Genomic DNA, 24,815 nt, shown 5'->3' on the forward strand with positions numbered 1-24,815 from the left:
AACGTTTTGGAAAGAATCTGGTGATATTTGATGCTTTTATCATTTTGAATCTTTTTCATTATGTGAAATCTACTGTACGACTTTACTTGAATGCACCACGGAATTGACACGCGACCGTAAAATGTTGAGTAGACGAGCAGCTGGTAGGCACGCCGTTTCTATAACAACGCGATCAGGAAGAACGGAATACTGAAGGAAAAGGCGCATTCGTTCGTAAATTTATAAAGAATGTTATTTAAGATAACCTACATTAGCTTCTCGCCTTCATGGCTTGGTGAAAGTTGAAAGGCTCTATCCTCTGACTGTAACAGCCTCGTTTGGTAAAGATGTCGTTGTCCACGGCCAGAGCAAGTCCAGCGCCAAGCTCACCCAGAGGAGAGCAAGCAGACGGTAAATTATTCACATCCATCCGCTGCTGGAGGCTTTCTACGTGCCAATGCTGCTCAGAAAGTTACAAACAAAATATTATATGTAGTCATGCACAATTAGTAGTTTAGAAAACGTCTGTGGAAAAGGCTAAAAACCAATCCAGTGCGTTCTTGTACATTTTATATGGTACAACCGTACTTTCTATGCAAAAACAATTAAACAGAGGTGGGTACTGTTTCCAAAACTTGTACACAAGGAAAAGTAGTGTTATCTCAAAATACTATTACTGAAGAATAAATAAAATTGTCTCATCAAAACATTACTCAAGTAAGGAGACGTATATTGTTAGATGATTAACTGATTTGACAATCTAAAATAATTCTGGTATTTTTAAATAGGAAACCCAAAGATTTTGAAACCACCTACGTAGCAGACAACATGTGTATGTTTAAACAGGTAAAACTACGTTCAATGTCAAGATTTTACTCAATACAGGCTAATGGACAGGCTCAGCTGAGCCATACAACTTTAGTTTATATAATATAAACAGTTTATATAAACATAATAAATTTCCCCTCCCAATAAACTATGTGGCTGTCATTTTTGGTTAAAGTATGCTTGTTCCCGACTCAACTAAGATAAAAGTATCACTTTGAAATAGTATCAGATGGTGCAAAACTACTCTTAGAAATACTTAAATAAATCTAACTGCATTAGTGTAGCTCATTACAGCCACCTCTGTAAATAAAGTACTTCTAATTTTTTTCATTATAAATTCAAATGAGCTTGACCTATATGTAATAATTTAAAGTGGCCTGGAAAAAGTTTTCCTTTAGACCTTGTCTTCCATTGTTCGACTCCAGTCCATATCCGAGACATTAGTAAACTCAGGTGCTGCTTCAAGCACCCAAACCAACATTTGGCTTTAAAGCTTAATAGTCCTGACAATACTTTTGATTTGTGAAAGCACTTTATGTAGCTTGTACACCTTGTGAAGGTGCAACAATATTAGAAAAAAAATCCTGAAATTTGTCTTCCATCGCTGTTACCTTGCAACAAGAACATCCTAAGTTTGAATCCCAGCTGAGGTTTTTTCTGCATAGAGTTTGCATGTTTTTCTATGTTTTCTTGTCATTAGGACAACATCAGACTGAGACAAGGGAGCTTCCCAAAAACAAAAAAGCATTTTCAAAATGGTCAAAAATCATACTCATAATGAGAGACAAGACCGATAAACTCCAAATAAGAACTTTGGAAGATGTTTAGAAAGCATTTAGAAATATTGACCAAAGCTGTTTTTATGGTTATAATAAATAAAAATACAGAGTCATAATGAGTATTTGCTTGACTTTTCTTAGAGACTGACCTGAGAGTCCAACTTCCAGCTCTGGAGATCAGGAAGGGGCCACTTCCTGTCAAACAAGCGGCCATCCCAGATGAACTGCTGCTCAGCCTCACCTCCACTGTCTCCAAGAACACACAGGGCCACACTGCACATCACCGAAGCTGTGAAGTACTTCCTGCTCGTTCTTCTTTACACAATATGTTGTGATTTATACACACTTAAAGTACAGTTTTCTTTAATCTTCTCAATCAACAACTGTTTATTTATAAAGACTGTCAGTCTGAATTAAGATGCTGACATTCAGCTCAAAATATTTGGCAATGGCTGGAGAAGATTACTTTAAAATTCTTACATTTATGTCTGCTTTATGTAAAATGGGGAAAAAAGTATGTCAGCGCCCCCTTCTGGACCCTTTCATCATTTGTCCATTTAGGGTTTCATTTCAGTTACTCTTTGTAATTTTTGTACATTCTGTAAAACTCATATGTTTTTTCCTTCACACAGATTTCTGTTTTTTTTGTTACACTTCAAAATTTCACATTATTTAACAAGTTTTAATTAAAGACAAATATGGACTGAGTGAATCCAAATGCAGTTTACAAGCAATAATTTTATTTGGCAAAAGAAAAAAATAGCTACAAGGCTATTTTCACAGTGGATGAATATCTCCCCACTCAAACTGTTCTGATTCAGTCATATTTCAGTCATACTACAACATCTCAATCAAATTCCAGTGCAGTCAGATTAGGCCTTTTGTTTGAATGCATTCAAACTAATATTCACACATGGACTTGTTGGTGTTTTTCATATAATTGACTTGCAAAATAACCCAAATAAGTTTGAGCTTTAAAAAATGATTTCATGTTGTCAGAGAGGCTCTATGTAGTTAAGATTATTCTACAGCTCAGGCAGGAAACAGATCTGAGTGTGATCTGAGAATTTGTTTAATTACACAGAATTCACCATTCGACATACATATTCACATTGGGCTCAGCTGGGTTTCATAGCCATTGATAAAGGAACTCTTGATTTGAAAACCCTTTTATGTATTTACTCAAGTTATCTTGAGCTGAAGTATTAAAGTTCAACAAAATAAGTCAAATCTAAAGAAATCTGTCAGGATGCTAAAATTTTAGCAATTTTTTAAAATGAAAAGACTTGCTACAAATACATATGAGCATAGGTTGATAAAATAGCAATAACACTTTTTTTTGTGCAGAATGATGGAATCAGACGGCCAGATGGAGTTTGGCATTATCCGCTCGGACGCAACAAATACAAATACTTTCTGGAACAGCCAACATCGCTGACAGAAGCCGGCAGGTCAGTTAGGGGGATGAAACTGTGACAACTGTTTATATAAGTTATTCTCAAGTGTCATATGCTATGTCTTTACAGCTCAGGTTTTGGTTAAAAACATAGCCCTTCTTCCAGAACTGGATGTCGAAAACAAATTCAGTCTACGCAGTAGAGGTGGATGATATGGACTTAAAGTTTTATCACGATATTTTGTGAGACTATTGTGATAATGACAAGTGATAATAAGAAATATTTATTACATCTTCTAGGTCTAACTGTGTCTGTGTGTCACAGCAATTATAGCCCCACAAACACAAAAAATGCTCTTGGAAAACATTCCCATTAAGGTGTAAAGAAGTTTATTTATCACTAAATTGCACACAGTAACTGTATTTTCCAAAGTATTAGTATTAGTATTTATTAATGCTCTCATTGAGAAAATAGTAAATCTATCAATCACAATAATGGGGAGAATTTTGGGTAGGTTTAAATATAATTAATTGGAATTTATTGTGCCAACAATAAATTACAATTCTTATCACGGCAAGAAAGGTATCGTGATAAGTGATAAACAATACAATAAGTGTATAACCCTTCTGTCCAGTGGCCAGAGAAATCACAAAAGAACTTTGAAAACTCAACAAGCCTTTGGTAAATGGTACATTTTGAGTTTAATGACAGTAAATACATCATATAGCTACTGTGTTAGGTCATAGTGGTGGAGGATTGATGATTTGGGCTTGTTTTTGGCAGCCACAGGTTCTTTGCAGTCAATCATGATGACTACCAAAGTATTGTAAAGTCAAAGTTTTAAGGTCAGCTGGAGCCTGGACCTTAAAGACGGTCATGAAACAATGATGAAGAATTAAAAAACAAAAGTTCCTTCACACAGATGTGAGCGACTGATAAAGTCAAATAGAAAATAACCATTTACTTACTCATCTTGCTACAAGTTGTGGAATCACCGGGTATATTTAGTTTTTCAATGCAACGCTTTTGAATTTTGGCTTCTTCTTTGTATATTAAATAAAATGAAACCTGTTGCATATAAGGACTATGAACAGAAGAAATGACTCTCTTCCTTTAATCATTACTGCGTGTTCTCCACCATTGCATCAAATGCTAACATGAGTTTTAAAAATCAGCAGTTGTTAAAATAGTACACTAAATATGTGTTTCCTCTGTGTGTGGTGCCTCTGTAGGGATATTTCCTTCCTGTGCGATGCTGTGCTTACACAGAAAAAGATGACTGCTCTCCCACCACTGCATGAGAAGAGCTGCAACGGAGACACAAACTACGGGGTTTGTACAATCTTTGGCAAGCGTTAGAAAATAAATAAAACACACTAACAAAAACTTACACAAAATAAAAAAGATTACCATATATTATACATTGTGCATCAAAAACAGCCACCTAATTTAGTTAATAGTTAAGCTAATAGTTGTGGCTTTGGAGTGTGGAAGGAAGCTGGAGTACCCAGAGAAAATGTTTTTTTTAAGTTGAAACACTTTGAAGGTTTATCATTGAAGGTCAAGTTTTTTGTCTCAGTCTTGTTTTTGAAAATTCAGACTGAGTTTCACTACCTAGTTTTTCCATTTTCTGTCACAGAAATGTTTTATTATTTAGTCAGAACATTTCCAACATGCCACATTGCACATTGTTTCAGTTTCTAGTTGACACTGAAATATAACTTTGCTCTTTTTCATCTGATGTTTTTGTTTCCTGTATTTTTCACATTTTGGAATTTTTCTTTCTCCCACTTTTACTTTATATGTCCATGTTTTATGATTTTATTTTATTTTTTTACTTCCTCATTTTTAAGGTTTTCACCTATTTTTTCTGTGTGTCACCACGTATTTCAAACAATTGGTTTTGGATTTAACCAGTGAGAAGTATTCCTGGGGGAGCCTTTGCCATTAATTTGAGTAAGAAGACAAGCTAATCACATAAATGCCACCATTCTGTGTCTCTCAGAACTTGGATGTCAAACAAAATGTGATCCCTGAAGAGTATCGTATTGTGAAGAACAAAGGAATACGATCCCTCCAGTTGTATGAAGAGTAAGTTTCCTTAATATTATTTTCTGCAGTTCCTTCCTATATGATGATCTAGCTTTTTCCTGATGTATGTCATATTGTACCTCACAGTGCATTCACAGTGCAGCTGAAAGATCAGGAGCAGAAGTTACGAGTCCTCCCATCACTGTGAGTCTAAACATATAAATTAAAGTGACAGGAAAAATGTGTCATACTTCATTCTAATGTAATAAGCAATTTACCTAGAAAACATACTAGTAAAACAGACTGTTAAGCATTGCAAAACTCTGTATGTGTGTGTAATAATACACATGCTGTGTTTGTGGGAATGTTCTGTGTGCAGGAGGCCCAGTGGCAGGCTGGAAGTGATCCAGCTGATGAGGATGATGGATGACATGCTGGAAAAGGCCGGAGTGGATCAGGACAACGAAGAGCTGACTGATCTGTGCCAAGTTAGTTTTCTACCTCTGCAACTGACATAAAGGCTGTGTTGTAATTTTTGTTTAATACAGAGAAAAACCTTTAATTTGCATAATCAAAATGTGAAAATACACAAAGAGCATCCAGTCAGTAAAACAACATAAGCTATTTTGACTCAAGGGACTTTTGTGACCCATTTTTTAATTTAGCTTGTATTTGTTTTATTTGTTTCTCGGCATATCGACAATCTTAAAGAATGAAATAGAGGCAGATTTTTTTATTTTGATATTAAAATGTTATTCAGTTCATTGTACAGTGATTTACATATGCCTTCACTTCTCTCTTAGGAACAGTTTAGTCTTTATTTTTTATATAATGTAACACCCACATATATTTTTATACTACGGATACCTGACAAAATAAAACATAAAACAGTTTTTTAGGTGGAATAAAGCCGCACATTTAAGGTTTTCGTCAATGAAAAAACAAGAGGTTTGGTGACGAGAAGAGGACATTATACAGAAGAACAAAATAAAAAGTATACCTATGTTTAGGGACGGATAACTTATGAGATCACATGCTTTGAAAGTTTAGAAATAAACCTGAAAAAAATATTTTTTTACACTTTAATGAGAGGAAATGTTTGAGCCTGAGGGTAGAAAGTGTAACCAAATTTTAAAGGATGGTTCAAGCATTAAGGAATATTAAACAATTACTAAAAATGGCATCCTTCTTAATCTGCAATGTAATATGCCAATGTAGAATGTCTGTGTTTATCATTTCTGTCAATACCAATAAAATGCTCAGAGACTTTAAGACTTGTTTCGCAGCTCGAAAGCTTGTTGGAACTGGTGAAGACAGAGCAGAACATCTACAACATCGTTTTCCATGAACTGATCAGGCAGGTTACCGTCAGCTGCGCTGAGAGAGGACAGCTCCTCGCCAAACTCAGGTCAGCAGCTAACATATTTAACCTTTTAAGCCTTGACACCAAACAGTGAATACACAGACATGAACAAATGCTTGTGAAATGCCATAAGACAATATCTTATGGCAGTAGGAGTATTAAAAGAATGCTGACTGATTGTATGTGGATGCAAAAACCCTTTTCTGTGTTAATATGATAATCATATAAATTTAGAATTATCTGAACTTTTGTCTGACGTTCCGGAATGCACTGTTCTGTTCCAGAACAGTGCATTTGGTAAGATTGAGTTTTTCCTTAAATAATCACTCCAGGTAGATCTGGAAACATAAGGAAAATATCTTCGTATTCCTGCTTAATCCACGATGTTGTGGGTTTCTTTCGCTTTAAAAGTCTGTGGGAATTCTGTTAGAATGTGCAGTATCATAAACTCTTTTGAAAAACTATGGATTTTTAAATAAGCCTAGAGGTTAAAGGTTGTTTTTGTTCCAGGCAGCGGTACCAGTCTCTGCTTGAGCGAATCCCCCGGCGCCTGACATCGTTACACGCTGAGGTGGTAGCACAGCGGGCTCTGGACCGTCGGCTCATTGAGGAAATTTACCATATCAAGGCAACCATCCAAGAGATAAACATGTATGTAGGTCAGGCTCAGAGTAGTAAAAGAAAACAAGCAATTTAACTGCGTTCTCAGGGAGATTTTGATACACCAACTACCGTATTTTCCGCACTATAAGGTGCACTTAAAAACCTTCAATTTCCTCAAAAGCTGATAGTGCGCCTTATAATCCGGTGCGCCTTATATATGGACCAATATTGAGCCACAACAGGTCTAGCAACTACAGTAAGCAGCCGCCAACTTCATTTTCCCCCGTAGAAGAAGAAGTGCGTGGTGCATGCTGGGATAGTTGTCAGAATGCTAGTTTGTTAATAAAGTTTGATAATACATTTATAGCCAGGGTGGAGGGGCGGGGGAAAAGAGACAGTCTGCTGCGGCAGCATGTTGGTTGGTCTGTGTTACCCAGAAAGCAGTTGGGCACAATATCGCAACACCAACACCGTGAGTGAAACAATGACTGGGGAAAACTACTATTTAAAGTACTCGGGGACCACTTCTTTACAAATGTGGATGTGTAATATTAGAGTACGGAACAAATTGGCAACCCAAACTGAAGAGTCTATTCTATTCACCTTATAATGCGGTGCGCCTTATATATGAAAAAAGTTTTAAAATAGGCCATTCATTGAAGGTGCGCCTTTTAATCCAGTGCGCCTCATAGTGCGGAAAATACGGTAGTTTAAGAAGGGATAATAAATGCCCTAATTTTAAATATCTTTCATTGAAACATAGGTGAAGGTGAGAGATGTATGTCTTCTCATTTTCATGCTTTTGTTTGTGTGTTTTGTTCTCAGGGAACTAGCAAAAGTCAGAGACCATGATGCTTTTGTTTCCGATAAGGTGCAGCACGCACAGGAGGAACTTGCCAAAACCTACAAAGAGACTCTCAGCTGCTCAGAGTCAGTCTGGCAGACTTATAACAGTGATTAATGGCAAACTACATCAAGTAGAACAAATAAGAATTAATTCTTCTAAATAGTTGTACATTTATTTGGTTTGCATCTGGGCACAGTCTATGCTGCTGTATCTTAGTTTTTTTTAAAACATTGTATAAGTAAAAGCAAACTTTTTCTGCCTTTTTTTCTTGTGATGGATGTGAAATGGGACAGTTTTTAAATATGCTTGACAAAAATGCTACATCTGAAGTGATAAGTGTGCCTCTCTAAGTGTTGTCCAGGGTTACCATCATATGTATGAGCTGCACAGAACTCGTCTGGAGGATCAGCTGCTAAAGATGATGGAAGACAGAGACTATTGGAGACAGTTCACCTTCAACCTCGCCCTCAAAGTATAAGAAGCCATTTTATTGTGTTGTTCTCTTTTTTTGTGTACATTGTTCTTTTTTTCATCTCTTTGTGGAACACAATAAACAAAGGAATTTTATTTTTAGGGATATGTTACAAGTATGACTGGACCATATGGCTGAAAAAAGGTGTCACAACATAAGGGTTTCATATCAGTCGATATCAATAATTATTAATTAGTTTTTTGGTGTTAGATATCTGAAAAACTGTCAAACTGGTGGCGAGACCTTTACTGTTGTCCACGGTTTTCACTCCACACCATTTTTGTTTATTTTTAAGCAGTTATGAGAAACGGTGGTGAAACATGACACTGCTGTTGCTCAAGTTACTCCGCAGATTGTTGCTAGGTAACCACAAGTTATTCAACAGCTCGTTGCTAGGTAACCAAAGAGTGAATAAGTTAGTTGATGCCACCAACCTCGCTTAGCTGCTGTGTGGTTCTGAATCGGAGTGCAGTGAAATTATTGAACATTCTCTCAGACGTATTATCTATTGATATTGATCATGTGTGAATCTGAATATGAACTTATTGATTAGTTGTCCAGCCCTAGTTACATGTTAAATTTGCATTGAAGCACATTTTTCTTCTAAACACGCCAGTTTAACCCATGTTTGTTTCAGGTTTTGTTAAACAGTTTCTTTTCTATCAGGTGATTAAAGTGAAGAAGCTCCGGCTTGTCAGGGAGCTGTATGTCAGTGAGGAAAGTTGGTTCAAGACAGCACAGGACTGCCTCATCTACATCTCCACACAGGTGAAAGTCAAAGCACACTCTTTTTTTCACCACCACAGGTGGACGCTTGACTGTCCGATTCCTCCTACTGTAGGATATATGTGATCTGGATGTCATAGTGGAGTTGGCCAACAAGTGGAGAGATCAGCTGATCGGCCTCATGTTCTTTGTGAAGAAGATTCAGCTTGTTCAGTTTGAACAGCTCTCCTCCATACAGGGAGAAATCAAAAAGTGGCGTCATTACGTCAGCATACAGAATCTGTGAGGAAATTATTTTTAAAACTAATTTTCTGAACATCTATTTGAATCTTATTTTGCACTTTTATTGACACTTATATGTATTCTTATTGCGATTCTCATTGGATGTTATTAGGGATGAGGCTCCAGAATATGACGTTACAACATTGGCAGAAATCCATGCAGACGTATGGAAGTGGTCAAATGTAAGAGAGGATATTTATTTTATTTTTCTTCTGTGTTATCTTTGCAAAAATACATAATCTTACCAAATATTTTTGGTGTAGTATGGTGCTGGATATTCTGGAGAATAAACAAAAAAAAACAAAACGATTTAAGCCATTCGATTGTAGCCGCTGAAAGATGAACCTTCACCTCATTCTCAAGTTTTTTGTTGGGTCTAACAAGTTTTCTTTCCAGGTTGTTTTGTATGTGGCTCTACATTCCCTGTGATTGAAAAGCAAAATTCCAAGAACATACATTGAAGTTTGTAGTTGTAGCTTGACAAAATATGAAAAACAATGTGTCCAAAAAATAGCAGCTGTTGTTTTTATGAGGCTTTACTGTTTTTTTTTGTTGTTGTTGTTTTTGCAGAAGCTGTCACTTGCATCTCAGGAATGCCAAGGTGAAAGAAAGATTTTATTTCAGAAGAGACTGAGTGAACTCTACAGTACCCTGGATAGATTTATAAAAATAAGCTTTTATATTGTTGAAAGACACACTTTCCCTGATGTTGAGTCTGCCATGAGCCTTGAGACTATAAAAGAACTGGAGAGTGACCTACTTGAACTTCTCAGACAGTATGAAACTCAAATCAGTGGTGAGAGCAGATATTACACTTGTATTGTTATTGACACATGCACAATTTTAGTCACTTTCGTTTTGTCTCTGTTAGTCTTCATTGAATCTCATGTTAGCAAGGTAATTGTTAATATACGGAATGAATTAAAAAGCTGAAAATAATCCCTTCTGCAGTGATCCACCAACTCCTTACATCCATGTTTAAACTGATGGACTTCTGGGCTTCTGAAACTCATGATGCGCTGCAGCTGTTCTGTCCTCAGTCAGCGTTGACCGCCTCTGATTCGGTTAAACTGGAAGAAGCTTTGTCTAATTGCCAGCACATGTCTGCAGAGATATTTTTGTACTTCCATTTCGCACAAAAGGAAAAACAAACGGACCCAGAAATGGTCCAAATAATCCCTGACTTGTAGTAAGTGTTTTATATATTCAATTTACCTTTCTAAATTTGTAAATTGAATCTATTAATGTACAATTTAAATTGTGAATTGAGTAGAAAATGCCTCTTTGAATAATATTTTCTAGATAAGCCTCAATATTTCAAGAGCCTTTTAAAAGTGTTCATTGCATCTTCCTGTGGTCAAAAAGCAAAGCCGCCTCATTATCATAATTCTCATTATCACAATCGGACTGATCTGTTTTTATTAGTAGAGCAAGAGAGATTTACTGTATGTAAACTAAAATAAGAGTACATATTTACCACACAGATTCACTGCAATAAATTATTACAGCGATCAGGGCTCCATGAGATTGTATTAAGGAACATCTTCAGATACTATTTATAAATTGCTTAAAGTTCTGTGTTGTGTGTGTCTGTTCAAAAAGCTCAGGGTCAGACAAGTCGATAGATGAGGTTCACGAGCTCAAAAAACGCCTGTTCAGCTTCTCTGAGACTGAGAACAAGAAACTGGAAGAAGAGGTGAGTTTTAAGCGCTCTTCAGGAAAATATCACACTTATGGTCCTGCTTGTAGTCAGGGATTTAGTTTTTTTTTTTTTTTTTTGGTGACCAGACTAACAAATATTAGCAATAGAAGAAAAAAATGCAAAGAATTATTCAAAATATAATTTTACAAAAAATTAAGCAGACTTGAAATCGGTTTTTGAGCATTTTGGTTCGGTTCAGAAGCACTAGGATTTAAGTTCCAATTTTTTTTTTCGCCACCTGAACTTTGGGTGCCTTTGAGGTAATGAGATCCTGTCCATCAATTGAGCAGTTTAAACCTGCAACTTTCACAACACTTTATGTGTGGCAGCCGTATTGAAACTAACTTGAGCATTGGACAAGGGTTTCTGAATTTCAAGGCACAATTCTAACTTCAAAAGGTGTTCAATTTCATTTTAGACATAGAGGCTCATATTGAAGAGCTATTAGTCCTCACAGCTGTACTGAGTTTGATTCCTGACCTTTGCTGCTGTCTTTCTCCCTTGTGTCTCTGCCTATTTTCTGTCTGACTTCTGTGAATAAAGGCCAGTAATACCATTAAGCATTTCACAACAAACACTAAAAGTATCAACTAGAAGCATATCACAATATAACTGCATCAAACATATTATCCCAAAATGTTGTCCTCACATTTTATACAATAATCGATTGCTGCGATTGATATTTTGTCAGTGAGCAGCCATTAGCCCAGTGTGAATGAGAGGGATGAATAACTAATGTTTTCTCTTTTTCCTTCATTGACTGTAATGGTGCAAATGTTTGTTTCATTGGCTCCTCCCCTTTCAGGTGACTTGTTTTCACAAAGGTCAAACAAACTGGATGTTGGAACTGTTGCTTCACTTGTTACCTGACCAGACTGAGGAAGAAGATAAAAATCCAAAACGTGAAGACAAATCAGAAAACTCAAGACAAGCTTTAGTTAAGGATGCAAAAGGACTTTCTAAGAAATTGGTCTATTATTCCAGATTTATTACCAGGTATCAAAAATGGTCACTTTCTGTCGTTGCATTAAGTATTGTATCAAAAAAATTCATGGATTTATACAACAGAAAATGCTGTTTTTCTATTCTAGAGCATGCAATTCAATTTTGGAGCAGTTGTTGGTGGTGGACCCTTATTTTGCAGAGGTGGGAGATAGGAAAAAACAGCTTAAAAAGCTGCAGGTAAATGAGACTGAGGCGTTTTTCCAACTTTGACTGTGGCCCTAAACGTTTCTGCAGTTTTGCAGTAGTTTGTTTAGGCTTTTCAGTAAAAATGTCAAAATACCTCTATTGCAAAAATAAAGATTTGTCAGGATTAAAACATGCATAAAAGGTGATAATTTTGTATAATCTATAGCAAATGTGTGATTAATAGTAGACTACATAAGTAGGAGTTGCAGTTAGTCTATAATTTTCAGTACATGTGGTTTTGATATGACTAAAAAAACAGCAATTTATTTACCAAGCTTAATTTCTATCCGCAGACAGATGGTAATAAATGGATGGAAAGTGTAAAAATACTGCTCAAAGTACTTAATGAGGAATTTGAGGCGGAACTCATCGAGCAACCAGAAGAAACTTCAAGCATCCCTCAGCCGCCAGAAAGCATGGAGACTCAGGTGACAACCCATCATAAAGGCGTCCCAGAGTAGTTAGACTAAATGCTAATCATGAATGAAGTTACCTGGTTTTCATGTTCACTAAGTATGTGCTAAGTATGTAAAAATCTTGACTTCTGCATGTTTCCAATTCTGAATCTGGACACAAAAGATGGATCTGCTCCTAACGTCTCTATGAAGAAATAGCATCCCACATATAAATAATGCATTTATTTACTATATAGAGGGAAAGTCCTTCGGTATTTATTTGTATATATAGTTATGCATTAGTAAAGACCATGTTTGTTTAGTATGCAGATTGTATAAAAACAAAAAACTGCTAAAAATGATTGGTAACTTTGTTAGAGGAGAGGAAACAGAGAACGAAAAGTAAAATTAATTTTAGCTTAGGTGACCTGTACATCCTTTAATACGCTGCCATTTTGCCAGGTATTTTCTTGACCCACATGTAGAATTATACACAGAAATGTCTTTACCATAAACACAGACAGAACAACAAGGGGAAGGCTTGCACTCTGGGTTAAACAGCATCTGGAGGGAGAGGAGGAATGATTAAAGATGGCTGACAGAACTGCAGTGGATGACAGTGGAATGTTAGGAATCTAACGGAGACTCGATAAGAGGAGGTCTAACAATGTTTAACTCCAGAGTCGTTTGTTAGACTAAATGATCAATTTTAAATGAAGTTAACTGTTTTTCAAGTTCATTGCTAGATATGTGAAGTCTTGGCTTTTGCCTGTTTCTTATTCTGAAACTGGTCACAAAAGATGAATCTACTCCTAATCTCTCAACTTTCTGATGCAACTTTTTAGAGGGAGTGTCCTTCCATATTTACATATATTTATAGTTCAGCATCACCAAAGGCCATGGCTGTTGGTCTTTCAAATTATGCAAAAACAAAAAAAAAAATCTGCTGAACGTTTTTGGTAACTTTGTTAGAGGAGAGAAAGAAACATTCTCTGCTACTGGCTTAAAAAACAGTTCAGAAATATTACAAAAGGCAGATTTTATCATGCCTTTAGATATTTGCCTGATATGTTTTGCTAGTGACTTTTCTACAATCTATTTGTAGAAAATGCAAATATCAGGCTGAGTCCATCATCAGCTTGAGTTGGTAGCTTTGTGAATCTAGTACAAAAACAGAGCATATAGCACATCAAAAAATACAAATAAATGGTTTATGTTTATGCTTTGTGAAGCCCTTGTCTTATTCTGTAAATGATTATGAGTATTAGCAGGGTGCCTGTGTGTGTTACAGACCAGTGGAGGTCCTTTACAGGAGCCCAGGCAAGCTGGCAAAACCAAAGATGGGACTGAGCCAGAAAAAACTGAGGTTAGTGATATAATGTATTGGGAAGAATGCCTCTTAAAAGAAAATCCTTAAAAACCTACAACTTTAAATAAAATTAAGCTGACATTAATTTTAGCTTAATTGATCTGTACATTAGTGATGGGCCAGATGACACCAAAACCTTGGCACATTTTCTTGATCCACATGCAGAATTACACACAGAAATGTATTTACACAGAACAACAACAAGGGGAAGGCTTGAACTCTGTGTTCTCTGGCAATGATTAAAGATGGCTGACAGGACTGTAGTAGGTGAAAGTGGAATGTTAGGAATCCAATGGCAATTTGATAAGAGGAGATTTGACAGCATGAAACCTTCTTGTGGAAACCAAATGTGTCTTCAACTAGAATGGCTGATAACAAGGCAAAAACCATTCTCTCACAGCTCCTTAAATCCACTGCAGATAATCAGCTAATTGCAAACAGGTGCAGAGTTTTCAGCAGCGCAAAGATCTTCTGTGGAGAAACGATCTCACACACGCACATGGAAAGATTACATCTGTTACATTAATTTGATAGATCAATGAAAGATGTTTGTAAATAAATATGATAGTAAGTGTTACTTTGATTTTTTTAGATGACAAGTGAAGAACCTGAAACAGAACAACAAGAGGTCAGTCAAAATAGCAGTATTTTAAGGTCATGTTGGTTCATGCTTAGCATTGGATTATTTTCTGTTTTACTTTTGCAGAAGTTAGTTGCTTCTATGAAAAAAAAAATTTATACAATGCCTGTTTTTAAACAGTTGGCTTTATTTCTATTTTTAAAATCTCAAGAGATTTTAGAAAAAAATCTGAAAACTGTATTGTAATGCTATTTCTTCATGGGATTATTAATGTAAACCTGTGTACTAATTGGTGTTCTCATAAGTTAAATCAACCAAACTCTAACTAGATAAAACCATTCTTCTAATTATTTTTACATTCCATCCATCCATTTTCTGCCGTTTATCCGGGGTCGGGTCGCGGGGGCAGCAGCTTCAGAAGGGAGGTCCAGACTTCCCTCTCCCCAACCACTTCTTCCAGCTCCTCGGGGGGAACTCCAAGGCGTTCCCAGGCCAGCCGAGAGACATAGTCCCTCCAGTGTGTCCTGGGTCTTCCCCGAGGCCTCCTCCCGGTGGGACGTGCCCATTACACCTCACCAGGGAGGCGACCAAGGAGGTATTCTGACCAGATGCCCGAGCCACCTCAACTGGCTCCTCTCGACTTGGAGGAGCAGCGGCTCTACTTTGAGTCCCTCCCGGATGACCGAGCTTCTCACCCTATCTCTAAAGGAGAGCCCAGCCACCCTGCGGAGGAAACCCATTTCGGCCGCTTGTACCCGTGATCTCGTTCTTTCGGTCATGACCCAAAACTCATGACCATAGATGAGGGTGGGAATGTAGATCGACCTGTAAATCGAGAGCTTCGCTTTTTGACTCAGCTCTCTCTTCACAATGACGGACCGGTACAGCGCCCGTTTCACGGCAGACGCTGCCCCAATCCGCCTGTCGATCTCCTGCTCCCTTCTTCCCTCATTCGTGAACAAGATCCACAGATACTTAAACTCCTCCACTTGAGGCAGGACGACCCCCCTGACCCGGAGAAGGCACTCTACCCTTTTCCGGCTCAAGACCATGGCCTCTGATTTGGAGGCACTGAGCCTCATCCCGGCCACTTCACACTCGGCCGCAAACCGCTCCAGCGAGAGCTGCAGATCACGATCTGATGAAGCCAACAGGACCACATCATCTGCAAAAACCAGAGATGCGATCCTAAGGCTACCAAAACAGATCCCCTCAACACCTCGGCTGCACCTAGAAATTCTGTCCATGAAAGTAATGAACAGAATCGGTGACAAAGGCCAGCCTTGGCGGAGTCCAACTCTCACCGGAAATGAGCCCGACTTACTGCTGGCAATGCGGACCAGACTCTGACACTGGTCATACAAGAACCTGACAGCCCGTATCAAGTACCCCATACTCCCAGAGAACCCCCCACAATGACCCCTGGGGATACAGTCGAACGCCTTCTCCAAGTCCACAAAACACATGTAGACTGGTTGGGCAAACTCCCATGCACCCTCCAGGACCCTGCTGAGGGCGTAGAGCTGGTCCAGTGTTCCACGACCAGGACGAAAACCACACTGCTCTTCCTGAATCCGAGGTTCGACTATCCGATGGACCTTCCTCTCCAGGACCCCTGAATAGACCTTACCAGGGAGGCTTAAGAGTGTGACCCCTCTGTAATTGGAGCACACTCTCCGGTCCCCCTTTTTGAACACGGGGACCGGAATCCCCCTGCCAATCCAGGGGAACTGCCCCCGATGTCCATGCAATATTGCAGAGTCGCGTGAGCCAACACAACTGTACAACATCCAGAGCCTTAAGGAACTCCGGGCGGATCTCATCCATCCCCAGGGCCCTGCCACCGAGAAGCTTTTGACCACCTCGGCGACCTCATCCCCAGAGATTGGAGAGCTCAACTCAAAGTCCCCAGGCTCAGCTTCCTCAACAGAAGGCATGTTGGTGGGATTGAGGAGGTCTTCGAAGTATTCTGCCCACTGGCCCACAACGTCCCGAGTTGAGGTCAGCAGCACACCATCTCCACTATAAACAGTGTTGGTGCAGCACTGCATCCCCCTCCTGAGATGCCGGATGGTGGACCAGAATCTACTCGAAGCCATACGGAAGTCTTTCTCCATGGCCTCTCCAAACTCCTCCCACGCCCGAGTTTTTGCCTCAGTGACCACCCCAGCCGCATGCCACTTCGCCCGCTGATACCCATCAGCTGCGTCTGGAGTCCCACGGGCCAAAAAGGCCAGATAGGACTCCTTCTTCAGCTTGACAGCATCCCTCACCGAAGGTGTCCACCAACGGGTTCGAGGGTTGCCACCACGACAGGCACCAACAACCTTGCGGCCGCAGCTCCGATAAGCAGCCTAGGCAATGGAGGTATGGAACATGGTCTACTCAGACTCAATGTGCCCCCACCTCCCCCGGAACATGTTCGAAGTTCTGCCGAAGATGGGAGTTAAAGCTCCATCTCACAGGGGACATCGCCAGACGTTCCCAGCAGACCCTCACTACACGTTTGGACCTGCCAGGTCTGACCGACTTCCTCCCCCACCACCGGAGCCAACTCACCACCAGGTAATGGTCAGTGGACAGCTCCGCACCTCTCTTCACCCGAGTGTCCAAGACATACGGCCTCAGATCAGATGAAACGATGACAAAATCGATCATCAAACTGCAGCCTGGTGTATCCTGGTACCAAGTGAATATATTGACACCCTTATGCTTGAACATGGTGTTCGTGATGGACAATCCGTGACGAGCACAGAAGTCCAACAACAGAACACTACTCGAGTTCAGATCGGGGGGGCCGTTCCTCCCAACTACGCCCCTCCAGGTCTCACCGTCATTGCCCACATGAGCGTTGAAGTCCCCCAGTAGAACAAGGGAGTCCCCAGGAGGGGCACTGTCCAGTACCCCCTCTAAGGACTCCAAGAAGGGTGGGTAATCTGAACTGCTGTTCGGCCTGTAAGCACAGACAACAGTCAGAACCCGTCCCCCCACCCGTAGGCGGAGGGAGGCTGCCCTCTCGTTCACCGGGGTAAACCCCAAAGTACAGGCGCCAAGATGGGGGGCAACAAGTATGCCCACTGCTGCCTGGCGCCTCTCACCGTGGGCAACTCCAGAGTGGAAGTATGTCCAGCCCCTCTCAAGGAGACTGGTTCCAGAACCAGAGCCATACGTCGAGGTGAGGCCGACTATTTCGAGCCGGAACCTCTCAGCCTCGCACACTAGCTCCAGTTCCTTCCCCACCAGAGAGGGGACGTTCCGAGTCCCAAGAGCCAGCTTCTGCAGCCAAGGATCAGACCGCCAGGGTCCCCTCCCTTGGCTGCCGCCAGTAACACAATGCACCCGACCCCTTTGGCCCCTCCGACAGGTGGTGAGCCCATTGGAAGGGGGACCCACGTCTCCTCTTCGGGCTCTGTGGGTAAAAGCCCGGCCACCAGGCACTCGCCATCGTGCCCTACCTCCAGGCCTGGCTCCAGAGTGGGGCCCCAGTGACCCGCGTCCGGGCGAGGGAACGCCAGATCCAAAGTTCGTCTCCATCATAAGGGGGTCTTCGGACTGCGCTTTGTCTGGTTCCTCACCTAGTACCTGTCTGCCTTGGGTGACCCTACCAGGGGCATAAAGCCCCAGACAGCATAGCTCCTAGGATCATTGGGACACTCAAGCCCCTCCACCACGATAAGGTGGCAGCCCAAGGAGGAGTATTTTGACATTGTTGCATTAAAATGCCCAATAAAATAAATTGTTTTATCTTCATTCTTTGTGTGCGTGGTTTTGAACATTATCCACGTAATCAAAAAATAAAGTGCAAAATATGCTGAAGGAATTCAAGAATATTAAATATTTTTGTTAAATAGAAAATATTTTTTACAAATGGGAATTTCTTGTATTCATTATAATAGTAAAATGAATAATGCTGTCATCCTGCAGAGGCCAACAGTAAAGCTGATAGACTATGATGGAAACATCATTCAAATATACCAGGATGAGAACATGGTCCAGCTGCCTGGGGTCAGATGATTTAAAACATGGATTTTTTAACAACTGGCAGATAGATTTGCCTTTCTACAGAACTGAATCATCTGTCTGACTGAACCCAGTTTGTATGTTTCTATCAGGGCAATGAGCTGGTTGTGTGTCCAGTAATAGAAGAAGCTCAAAAAGCTTTCTCTGATCTAACAACAGTAATCCTCCTTCAGAAAGAACTAAGGTAGGACATGTGTCTCCATTTTCTGTGCTTGATTTATAGATTTTAGAGACTAACAGAAATAAAAATAAAAATTGTCTTGAAAAAGTATACGCTAAACTTTCTTTTTCACATGAGAACCACAAAACTGAGTGAATTCGATTGAAAATTATGTGTTAAAGCAATACAAAGTAATAATTACTGTTAGCTAGAGTGGAAATGATGCAGTTTAATTTTTTTTCTATAAGAAATAGACAAAAATGTGTATCCTACATACGTATATATATATACGTATGTATATAGTACATTTCTTTACTGTGATACCCCTGATTAAAATCCTGTACAACCATTTGACAAATGAGCCTTATTTGAAAATATATTCTAATTTATAGAACATGACTATTAAAAAGTTTTGCACAGCCTTGTATTTGTATTAGCCTTGGCCTAATTGTTTTTAAACATTAACAAATCAGTAATTTCTTCTAAAATGCTGAAAATGTTACAAAATAAAACATATTTGGTAAAAACATATCAGAAGTGGTGCAAGGAAATGCCAGTATCTTTTTTGATTGTTTTGAAATATTCCTATGATTATTGTTCAGAGTGTTTTTTTTCCAAGCTGTGCAACCAAAAAATGGAGGCATCTCATGTTTTTTCTCAGTGACTCTGAGAAGATAGCAATAATTGCTCAGAACCGAGCTCGGGAAGCCGAGGAGGCTCTGACTGAAGCGCTGAATAAGATTAAAGACCTGGAGAGATTGCTCCAGAGACAGCCTGCTCCTGAGCCTCCAAGCAAAGATGGTAAAACCTTGCTACTTCCTGGACAAAACAGACATGAGCATTAAAGTTTACAATGTCTTTTTTATTTTTTCAGAGGAAAAGAAAACTCCACCTTGTTCCCCACCTCCAGCTGCAGAACCAACTTCTGAAACATAACCCACAGTTGAAGCCAAACTAGAAAGCAACACCACGAAGAAAACATGTTGTGACTCTGTGTTTATGTTTGAGGCTGTCTTATTTATTTTTGTTGTATTTGGCAAAGAAGAAAAATATCAATGGCTACATTTAACAACCCGCGACTTCTCAAAGTGTGATGCATAAATAAAAAAAACTGCAGAAAACAGAAAAGCAATATACATTTACAGTATCGAGAGGTTTTCTTTCATCGCCTTATTATCACAATAAGGATACACAGTACAAGGATACACCTCACTTCCTGATACTGTGTGTGCTGTGCATGTTTGCTGTGGCATGTGTCAGCCCTTTGTCCCTTCAATGTCTCTCTTCCTGCTGTACTAATAAATGTCTATGCAAATGCTCTTGGAGTTCCTGATTGCTTCCTTTTTGCTGTTTCATAAATTGAAATTAAAATGATGAATATATTTTGATATTTCTTTATATTTAATGTCAAAAAAGATAATATAATTGTGCATAAGCTGAATATAAATGCATGCAATTTAAACAATGTTAAAGTTTGAACAGTTCTGAAAACTGCAACTTTTGCACCTAGAATAATCTGCAGATGTTCTGGTGTTTGTTTTCTGGTGAATATAGATATTTTCACATGACTTTGATTTTGATGAAACTACACTGGCTTCCAGTTAATTTTACAGTGGAATTTATTGGAGATCTTTTCACAGATGATATCAGAACTTCTGCAACCATAGGTCTTTAAAAAACAGATAAAACATACACTGCTCAAAAAAATAAAGGGAACACTTAAACAACACAATATAACTCCAAGTAAATCAAACTTCTGTGAAATCAAACTGTCCACTTAGGAAGCAACACTGATTGACAACAGGGACCTTCGTCGGGTCAATCAGTGTTGGTTCCTAAGTGGACAGTTTAATTTCACAGAAGTTTGATTTACTTGGAGTTATATTGTGTTGTTTAAGTGTTCCCTTTATTTTTTTGAGCAGTATATATATATATATAATGTAAAATAGTATATTGACCCGATTAATTTATATCCATTTAGCATAATATTTTAATTAAAATATTAATTAAATGTTCGTTATGTCACATCATCGGTGAGTCTCTCTCTGATGCCGCCATCATGTCCCCTCCATCTTCAGAGAGAGGAGGTGGCGGTGGGAGGGAGGCCAGGTCAGAGTTCATGTTGAGAAGATCTGGAGTGAGAGGAAGGACCAACGCAGGCTGGAGATGACGGAACGAGGCTCTAAAACCTTCCCAGGCAGCTGTCTCCCTTTCTGATGCCTTCACCTGCTAACAACCAGAAAGACCTGAAATGTATTTGCCCCCTTTCATTTTAGGAGTCAGGAATTATTTCAAACTGGCCCTTAATAAAACATACTAAATAGGTTTTGCTGTGTTTGTTAAAATATATGAAACAAAACAAGAATATAAAGAAGAAAGAATGTATCTGAAACGGATTTTAAATGCACAATGCCTTACAGTGAACTGCTGTTGTCTCTTGGCCTCGGCATCAGCAGCCAGTCTCTGCTGCAGCTCCACAGGAAAACTGAGCTCGTCTCTGACATAAAAATCAAACAGACCATGAAGGATCTTTTTTTTCTGGCTCTAATTCTCTTCTGTGCATTTCAAGTAAGTCAATAGTAGTGGAAAATTAGTACAGAAATTAATTAACAAATATAAGCCTTACATGTCAGTTCTTTCCACCTTGACTCCCCAGCGGCAAGTGACAGAGTCCAGCGTTTTCTGAATCTGCTCTCCGATCCTCCGCCTGTGCTGCAGGATGTGACTGAAAGAATGCTGGGCGAAAACATCTCTGATGGCTGCCTGAACCAGACTCTGCAGCACCGAGGTCAGGTTGGACAGAGCTGCGCTGCACAGAGCCACATTCTCTATCTGGTAATAACACACGGCGCTCAGTTCTGGCCTCGCCAGATCCTTCGTCACCACCTGCAGGAAGATGTAGGAAAAAGTCAGATGTTTCATTGCTACTTTTTGTGTGATTATTTCTGACTGCCAAGTGTGTTGTACCATGTGAGAAGGGACCTTCAACATCTGGAGCCGAATGTCAACTTTGTGGCAGACGTCAAGAAGTGGAAGATAGAACAGGAGGCCTGAGCATAAACATCAGTGTTGTAGAACATTTCTCGGAAATATGTGGCATGATTTATGACCCTCATGTGTGACCAACCATGCTTTATGCTGTTTCTGCTGATTGCTAATATTGCTCACCAGATACTTATCCTCAAGCAGTGTAAACATCATATTTTCAAACCAAATACAAAGTGCTAGACTCTGATATATAACCAAAGAAATGACAATAACAGTGATTTGAAAAGGAATCCATGTTTTTCATTCCACATTTTCTCACATTAGACAAAACCTTCAATACACACATTTTGGACTTTACTTGATACATCAGCAAAAGTAGTGTTATGAAATTAGAAGAAATAGGTTGACATTTTTAACAGTCTAAAAAGGGTGATGCATATGCAAATTGAATCATTTCAATAACATTTGGCCACCCGTTCTACAATATATTGACAACTCTAATTGAAGAAGGTTTGATTTGATAAGATAAGGTGTGATAAGACAAGTCATAGGAAGACAGAGGTAAATGGGACAGGGGAAAGTCCCTGTTCAGTTCTACCACTTTTGTTTTGTTTTGTATTGTCATTATGGTTAAATCAGAAAAAGAGGACAAAATTGTATTGGTGATGCTTTGATTTTTCATGACTGATCCCTCAATAAAACTGTTTGACAATAAGTCTTCTGTGAGGGTGTCAAAGAGGCTTAAAAGGGAAATGGGAGGAGTGTGTCTAAGATGCCATAGCAGGGAGCAAGAATATTTTTTACTTAATATAACACTTAAAACTTACGTGGAGTGCAGCTCATGTATGTTTGTCAGTTTGCCACTTTGATTTTCTGTGTTCTAATCTCTGCCTTTACAACATCTCCCTCTAGTGGTCTAAGAGTAGACTGTTTGGTCAGGGGAGGAGAGCATTAATCAGAAAAGCAACCAGGATGCCTATAGTAACTGTGGAGGAGCTGCAGAGACCCTCAGCTCAGGTTGGACAATCTGCCACCAGAGCAACTGCAGGTTGTACATTAGAGTGGCAAAAAGAAAGCTAGAAGACATCCAGTTGCAGTTTGCAGTTATATGATAGGGGACACAGCTGAAGTCAGAAGTTCTTGGGCAACAAATTGATATGCAAAATAAAAAAAAAACTGATTAAAAAAACAACTAACACTGCCGCAGTAGGCATGCCTAACTCCATTCCTATTGAGCTACTTTCCTGCAACTCTTAGATGCATCCCTTCTTAAAAATTTATGTTCAGAGATGCTCTGTATTTTCTTGTGTTAAACTGGTAGAGACATAAAGTGTGAACACTATGTATCTTTTTCTTCATACTTCACAATTATGCAACTTTTTTATTCCAAATCCCAGCAAAATGTGTTGAAGTTTGTGGCCTTAACAACTTGAAAGGGAAATAAGTAAGTGAAAATACAATATGTATTAGTGAAAGCAACATTAAATAGCCTTTCATCTCTTCTGACTCATATTTTGTCGAAGAATTTGGGTTTTCATAATTATTAAAACATAAAAATCAGATTTGTTAATTTATATTACAGCATGAAGAGGAATGAAGGAAAATTATTTGTGCCTACCTGGTCCCTTTGGTTTCCCTCGCAGTAGATAACCAAGTCTGAAAATCACAGCTCTCTCGTGTTCTCTGACTACCTGGGAATCAAGATAACAGCTGTCAATTCAACACTGTTTATACTAGAAACTAGACCACAAATACTTAAGATTTTGTGTCTTTACAATGTAGCTTTTTTAAGTGCATAGATGAGTTTGAATCTGAGATTCAGCTTAGACTGGATGACTACTGAGCTTTAAGTAGAAAAGTGGTTGATATGTAGTTATTGGTACAAGGCAAGCTTGAGGTATATAGGTTCACACAACTAGCAAAAAATGCATGCATGTTCTTTCCATTCACTGATGTGTTTTTTCTATTTCTATGGGTTTTACAATTATTTGAAATAGATCACTGTGAATTGATCTTGGAGGTGTAGCTCATACTTTGACACAGAACCAGATGGAAATAGGAAGGAAGAGGAGAACCAAACTCAAGGCCAACACCATCAGCAGCCACTCAAACACTCCCAGGCTCTTGCGCTTTAGACCTGCAGAAATGGGTAGCGTTCTGTTCAACCACAACATTCAGAAAGACAAACAGATGCTTCAATAAAATCTTGACTTAAGATTTCAGAACTCAATCGCCTATACAAAAGCTAACATAGAAATGCTGAAAGGAAAGCAAACAATTATATTCCTGTGCTTTAACTCACCGTCCTGCTCCGCTGCTTCCAGCAGCCACAGGTTCTCCTCCTGGACTTTGTTTTCTCTAACACTGTCTATGTCCACCACAGTAGATTTCAGCTTAACCTCTGCCTCTTTCTCCACATCCACCTTCTCCTGGTTTGTCTCTGACTTCTCCATCTCCCTTTTCTCCTTCTTGACCGATGGTGCTCCAGCGTGGTGACCTGCCTTTGGCGGTTTCTGATGATGTCTTCTTTCACGCACTGGAGCTCCACTCTCCCCTTCTTTCTTCCGTGGCGTTGTTCTGGATCTGTGGTTCGGCTTCACAGTGGGGGGCTTCTCCATATCTGCTGGAAATTCAACTGTAAACAATGTATGAGTGACGGCTGGGGAGCTGTTTTCTTTTGATGGGTCAGTACTGCTTTCCTGACATGAAGAGAGAAGAAATTTTGGACCTGGTTTGGACCAAATGGAAGTTGAAGCTCAGGTCTGAGGTGCTGCAGTCTGGTGATGGGATTGGATAAGGATTGTTTGGACTGTCCGAGTGTGGGAGTTAAGCAGCAGTCATAGGGGAGGGCCACTGCGAGTAACGCACGTTTGAAGGTGACCTATTATGCTTCCTTGAACAGGTTAGGATATAGCTATGGATTGTACAAAACATGTTCATTACATTTTTGCACTAAATCATTCTTAGATAATGAGATTTTACCCTGTTCAGTTTAGCCTATTTTGAGCTCCTTTCAGTGTGAATATGTTTTAGGGCCTCTTGTCACTTTAAATCCAAATAAGCTACTGCTGGTCACACTCCAAACTCAACGTTCACACACATG

At 39.4% G+C, this 24,815-nt stretch overlaps 2 protein-coding genes across 4 annotated transcripts; one reads left to right on the forward strand and one right to left on the reverse strand.

Annotated features, from left to right (window-relative positions):
* Positions 1-116: 116 nt before the first annotated feature.
* axdnd1 (axonemal dynein light chain domain containing 1) lies at positions 117-20,049 on the forward strand. Of its 2 annotated transcripts, XM_008406578.2 has the most exons (27): positions 123-209; positions 312-390; positions 1,728-1,882; positions 2,934-3,037; positions 4,216-4,315; positions 4,989-5,074; positions 5,162-5,218; positions 5,394-5,502; positions 6,301-6,422; positions 6,888-7,028; positions 7,806-7,910; positions 8,179-8,299; positions 8,966-9,067; positions 9,141-9,307; positions 9,420-9,489; positions 9,878-10,103; positions 10,259-10,496; positions 10,910-11,003; positions 11,815-12,005; positions 12,101-12,191; positions 12,494-12,628; positions 13,887-13,961; positions 14,557-14,592; positions 18,469-18,549; positions 18,657-18,748; positions 19,386-19,525; positions 19,599-20,049. In XM_008406578.2, the coding sequence occupies exons 2-27, from the start codon at positions 327-329 to the stop codon at positions 19,658-19,660; spliced, it is 2,964 nt and encodes a 987-aa protein (XP_008404800.1). In that variant the 5' UTR covers positions 123-209; positions 312-326; the 3' UTR covers positions 19,661-20,049. The 2 variants fall into 2 exon arrangements, with proteins under 2 accessions (XP_008404799.1, XP_008404800.1); XM_008406577.3 differs by having other exon boundaries at positions 117-390.
* Positions 20,050-20,592: 543 nt separating this feature from the next.
* Positions 20,593-24,487, reverse strand: nphs2 (NPHS2 stomatin family member, podocin). 2 transcript variants are annotated; one of them, XM_008406576.3, is made up of 7 exons: positions 24,015-24,487; positions 23,746-23,849; positions 23,331-23,403; positions 21,692-21,774; positions 21,351-21,610; positions 21,143-21,221; positions 20,593-20,950 (listed from the first exon to the last, which is right to left on the reverse strand). In XM_008406576.3, the coding sequence occupies exons 1-7, from the start codon at positions 24,328-24,330 to the stop codon at positions 20,747-20,749; spliced, it is 1,119 nt and encodes a 372-aa protein (XP_008404798.1). In that variant the 5' UTR covers positions 24,331-24,487; the 3' UTR covers positions 20,593-20,746. The 2 variants fall into 2 exon arrangements, with proteins under 2 accessions (XP_008404798.1, XP_008404796.1); XM_008406574.3 differs by having other exon boundaries at positions 20,593-20,953.
* Between the last annotated feature and the right edge of the window lie 328 nt (positions 24,488-24,815).

Source organism: Poecilia reticulata, chromosome 4 (assembly GCF_904066995.2).
Source record: "Poecilia reticulata chromosome 4, P_reticulata-male-v2, whole genome shotgun sequence".
In the NCBI taxonomy this organism is placed as follows: Eukaryota; Metazoa; Chordata; class Actinopteri; order Cyprinodontiformes; family Poeciliidae; genus Poecilia; species Poecilia reticulata.

Bases quoted from the DNA above. Each gene is read 5' to 3' on its own strand.
- axdnd1 (XM_008406577.3), top strand. From the start codon at position 327: ATGTCGTTGTCCACGGCCAGAGCAAGTCCAGCGCCAAGCTCACCCAGA. The intron at 10,104-10,258 runs GTGAGAGCAGAT...TCCCTTCTGCAG, and splicing joins GTATGAAACTCAAATCAGTG to TGATCCACCAACTCCTTACA. The intron at 12,006-12,100 runs GTATCAAAAATG...TTTCTATTCTAG, and splicing joins TATTCCAGATTTATTACCAG to AGCATGCAATTCAATTTTGG.
- nphs2 (XM_008406574.3), bottom strand. From the start codon at position 24,330: ATGGAGAAGCCCCCCACTGTGAAGCCGAACCACAGATCCAGAACAACG. The intron at 21,775-23,330 runs GTAGGCACAAAT...GTTTATGCTCAG, and splicing joins AGGGAAACCAAAGGGACCAG to GCCTCCTGTTCTATCTTCCA. The intron at 21,611-21,691 runs GTACAACACACT...ATCTTCCTGCAG, and splicing joins TGAAGGTCCCTTCTCACATG to GTGGTGACGAAGGATCTGGC.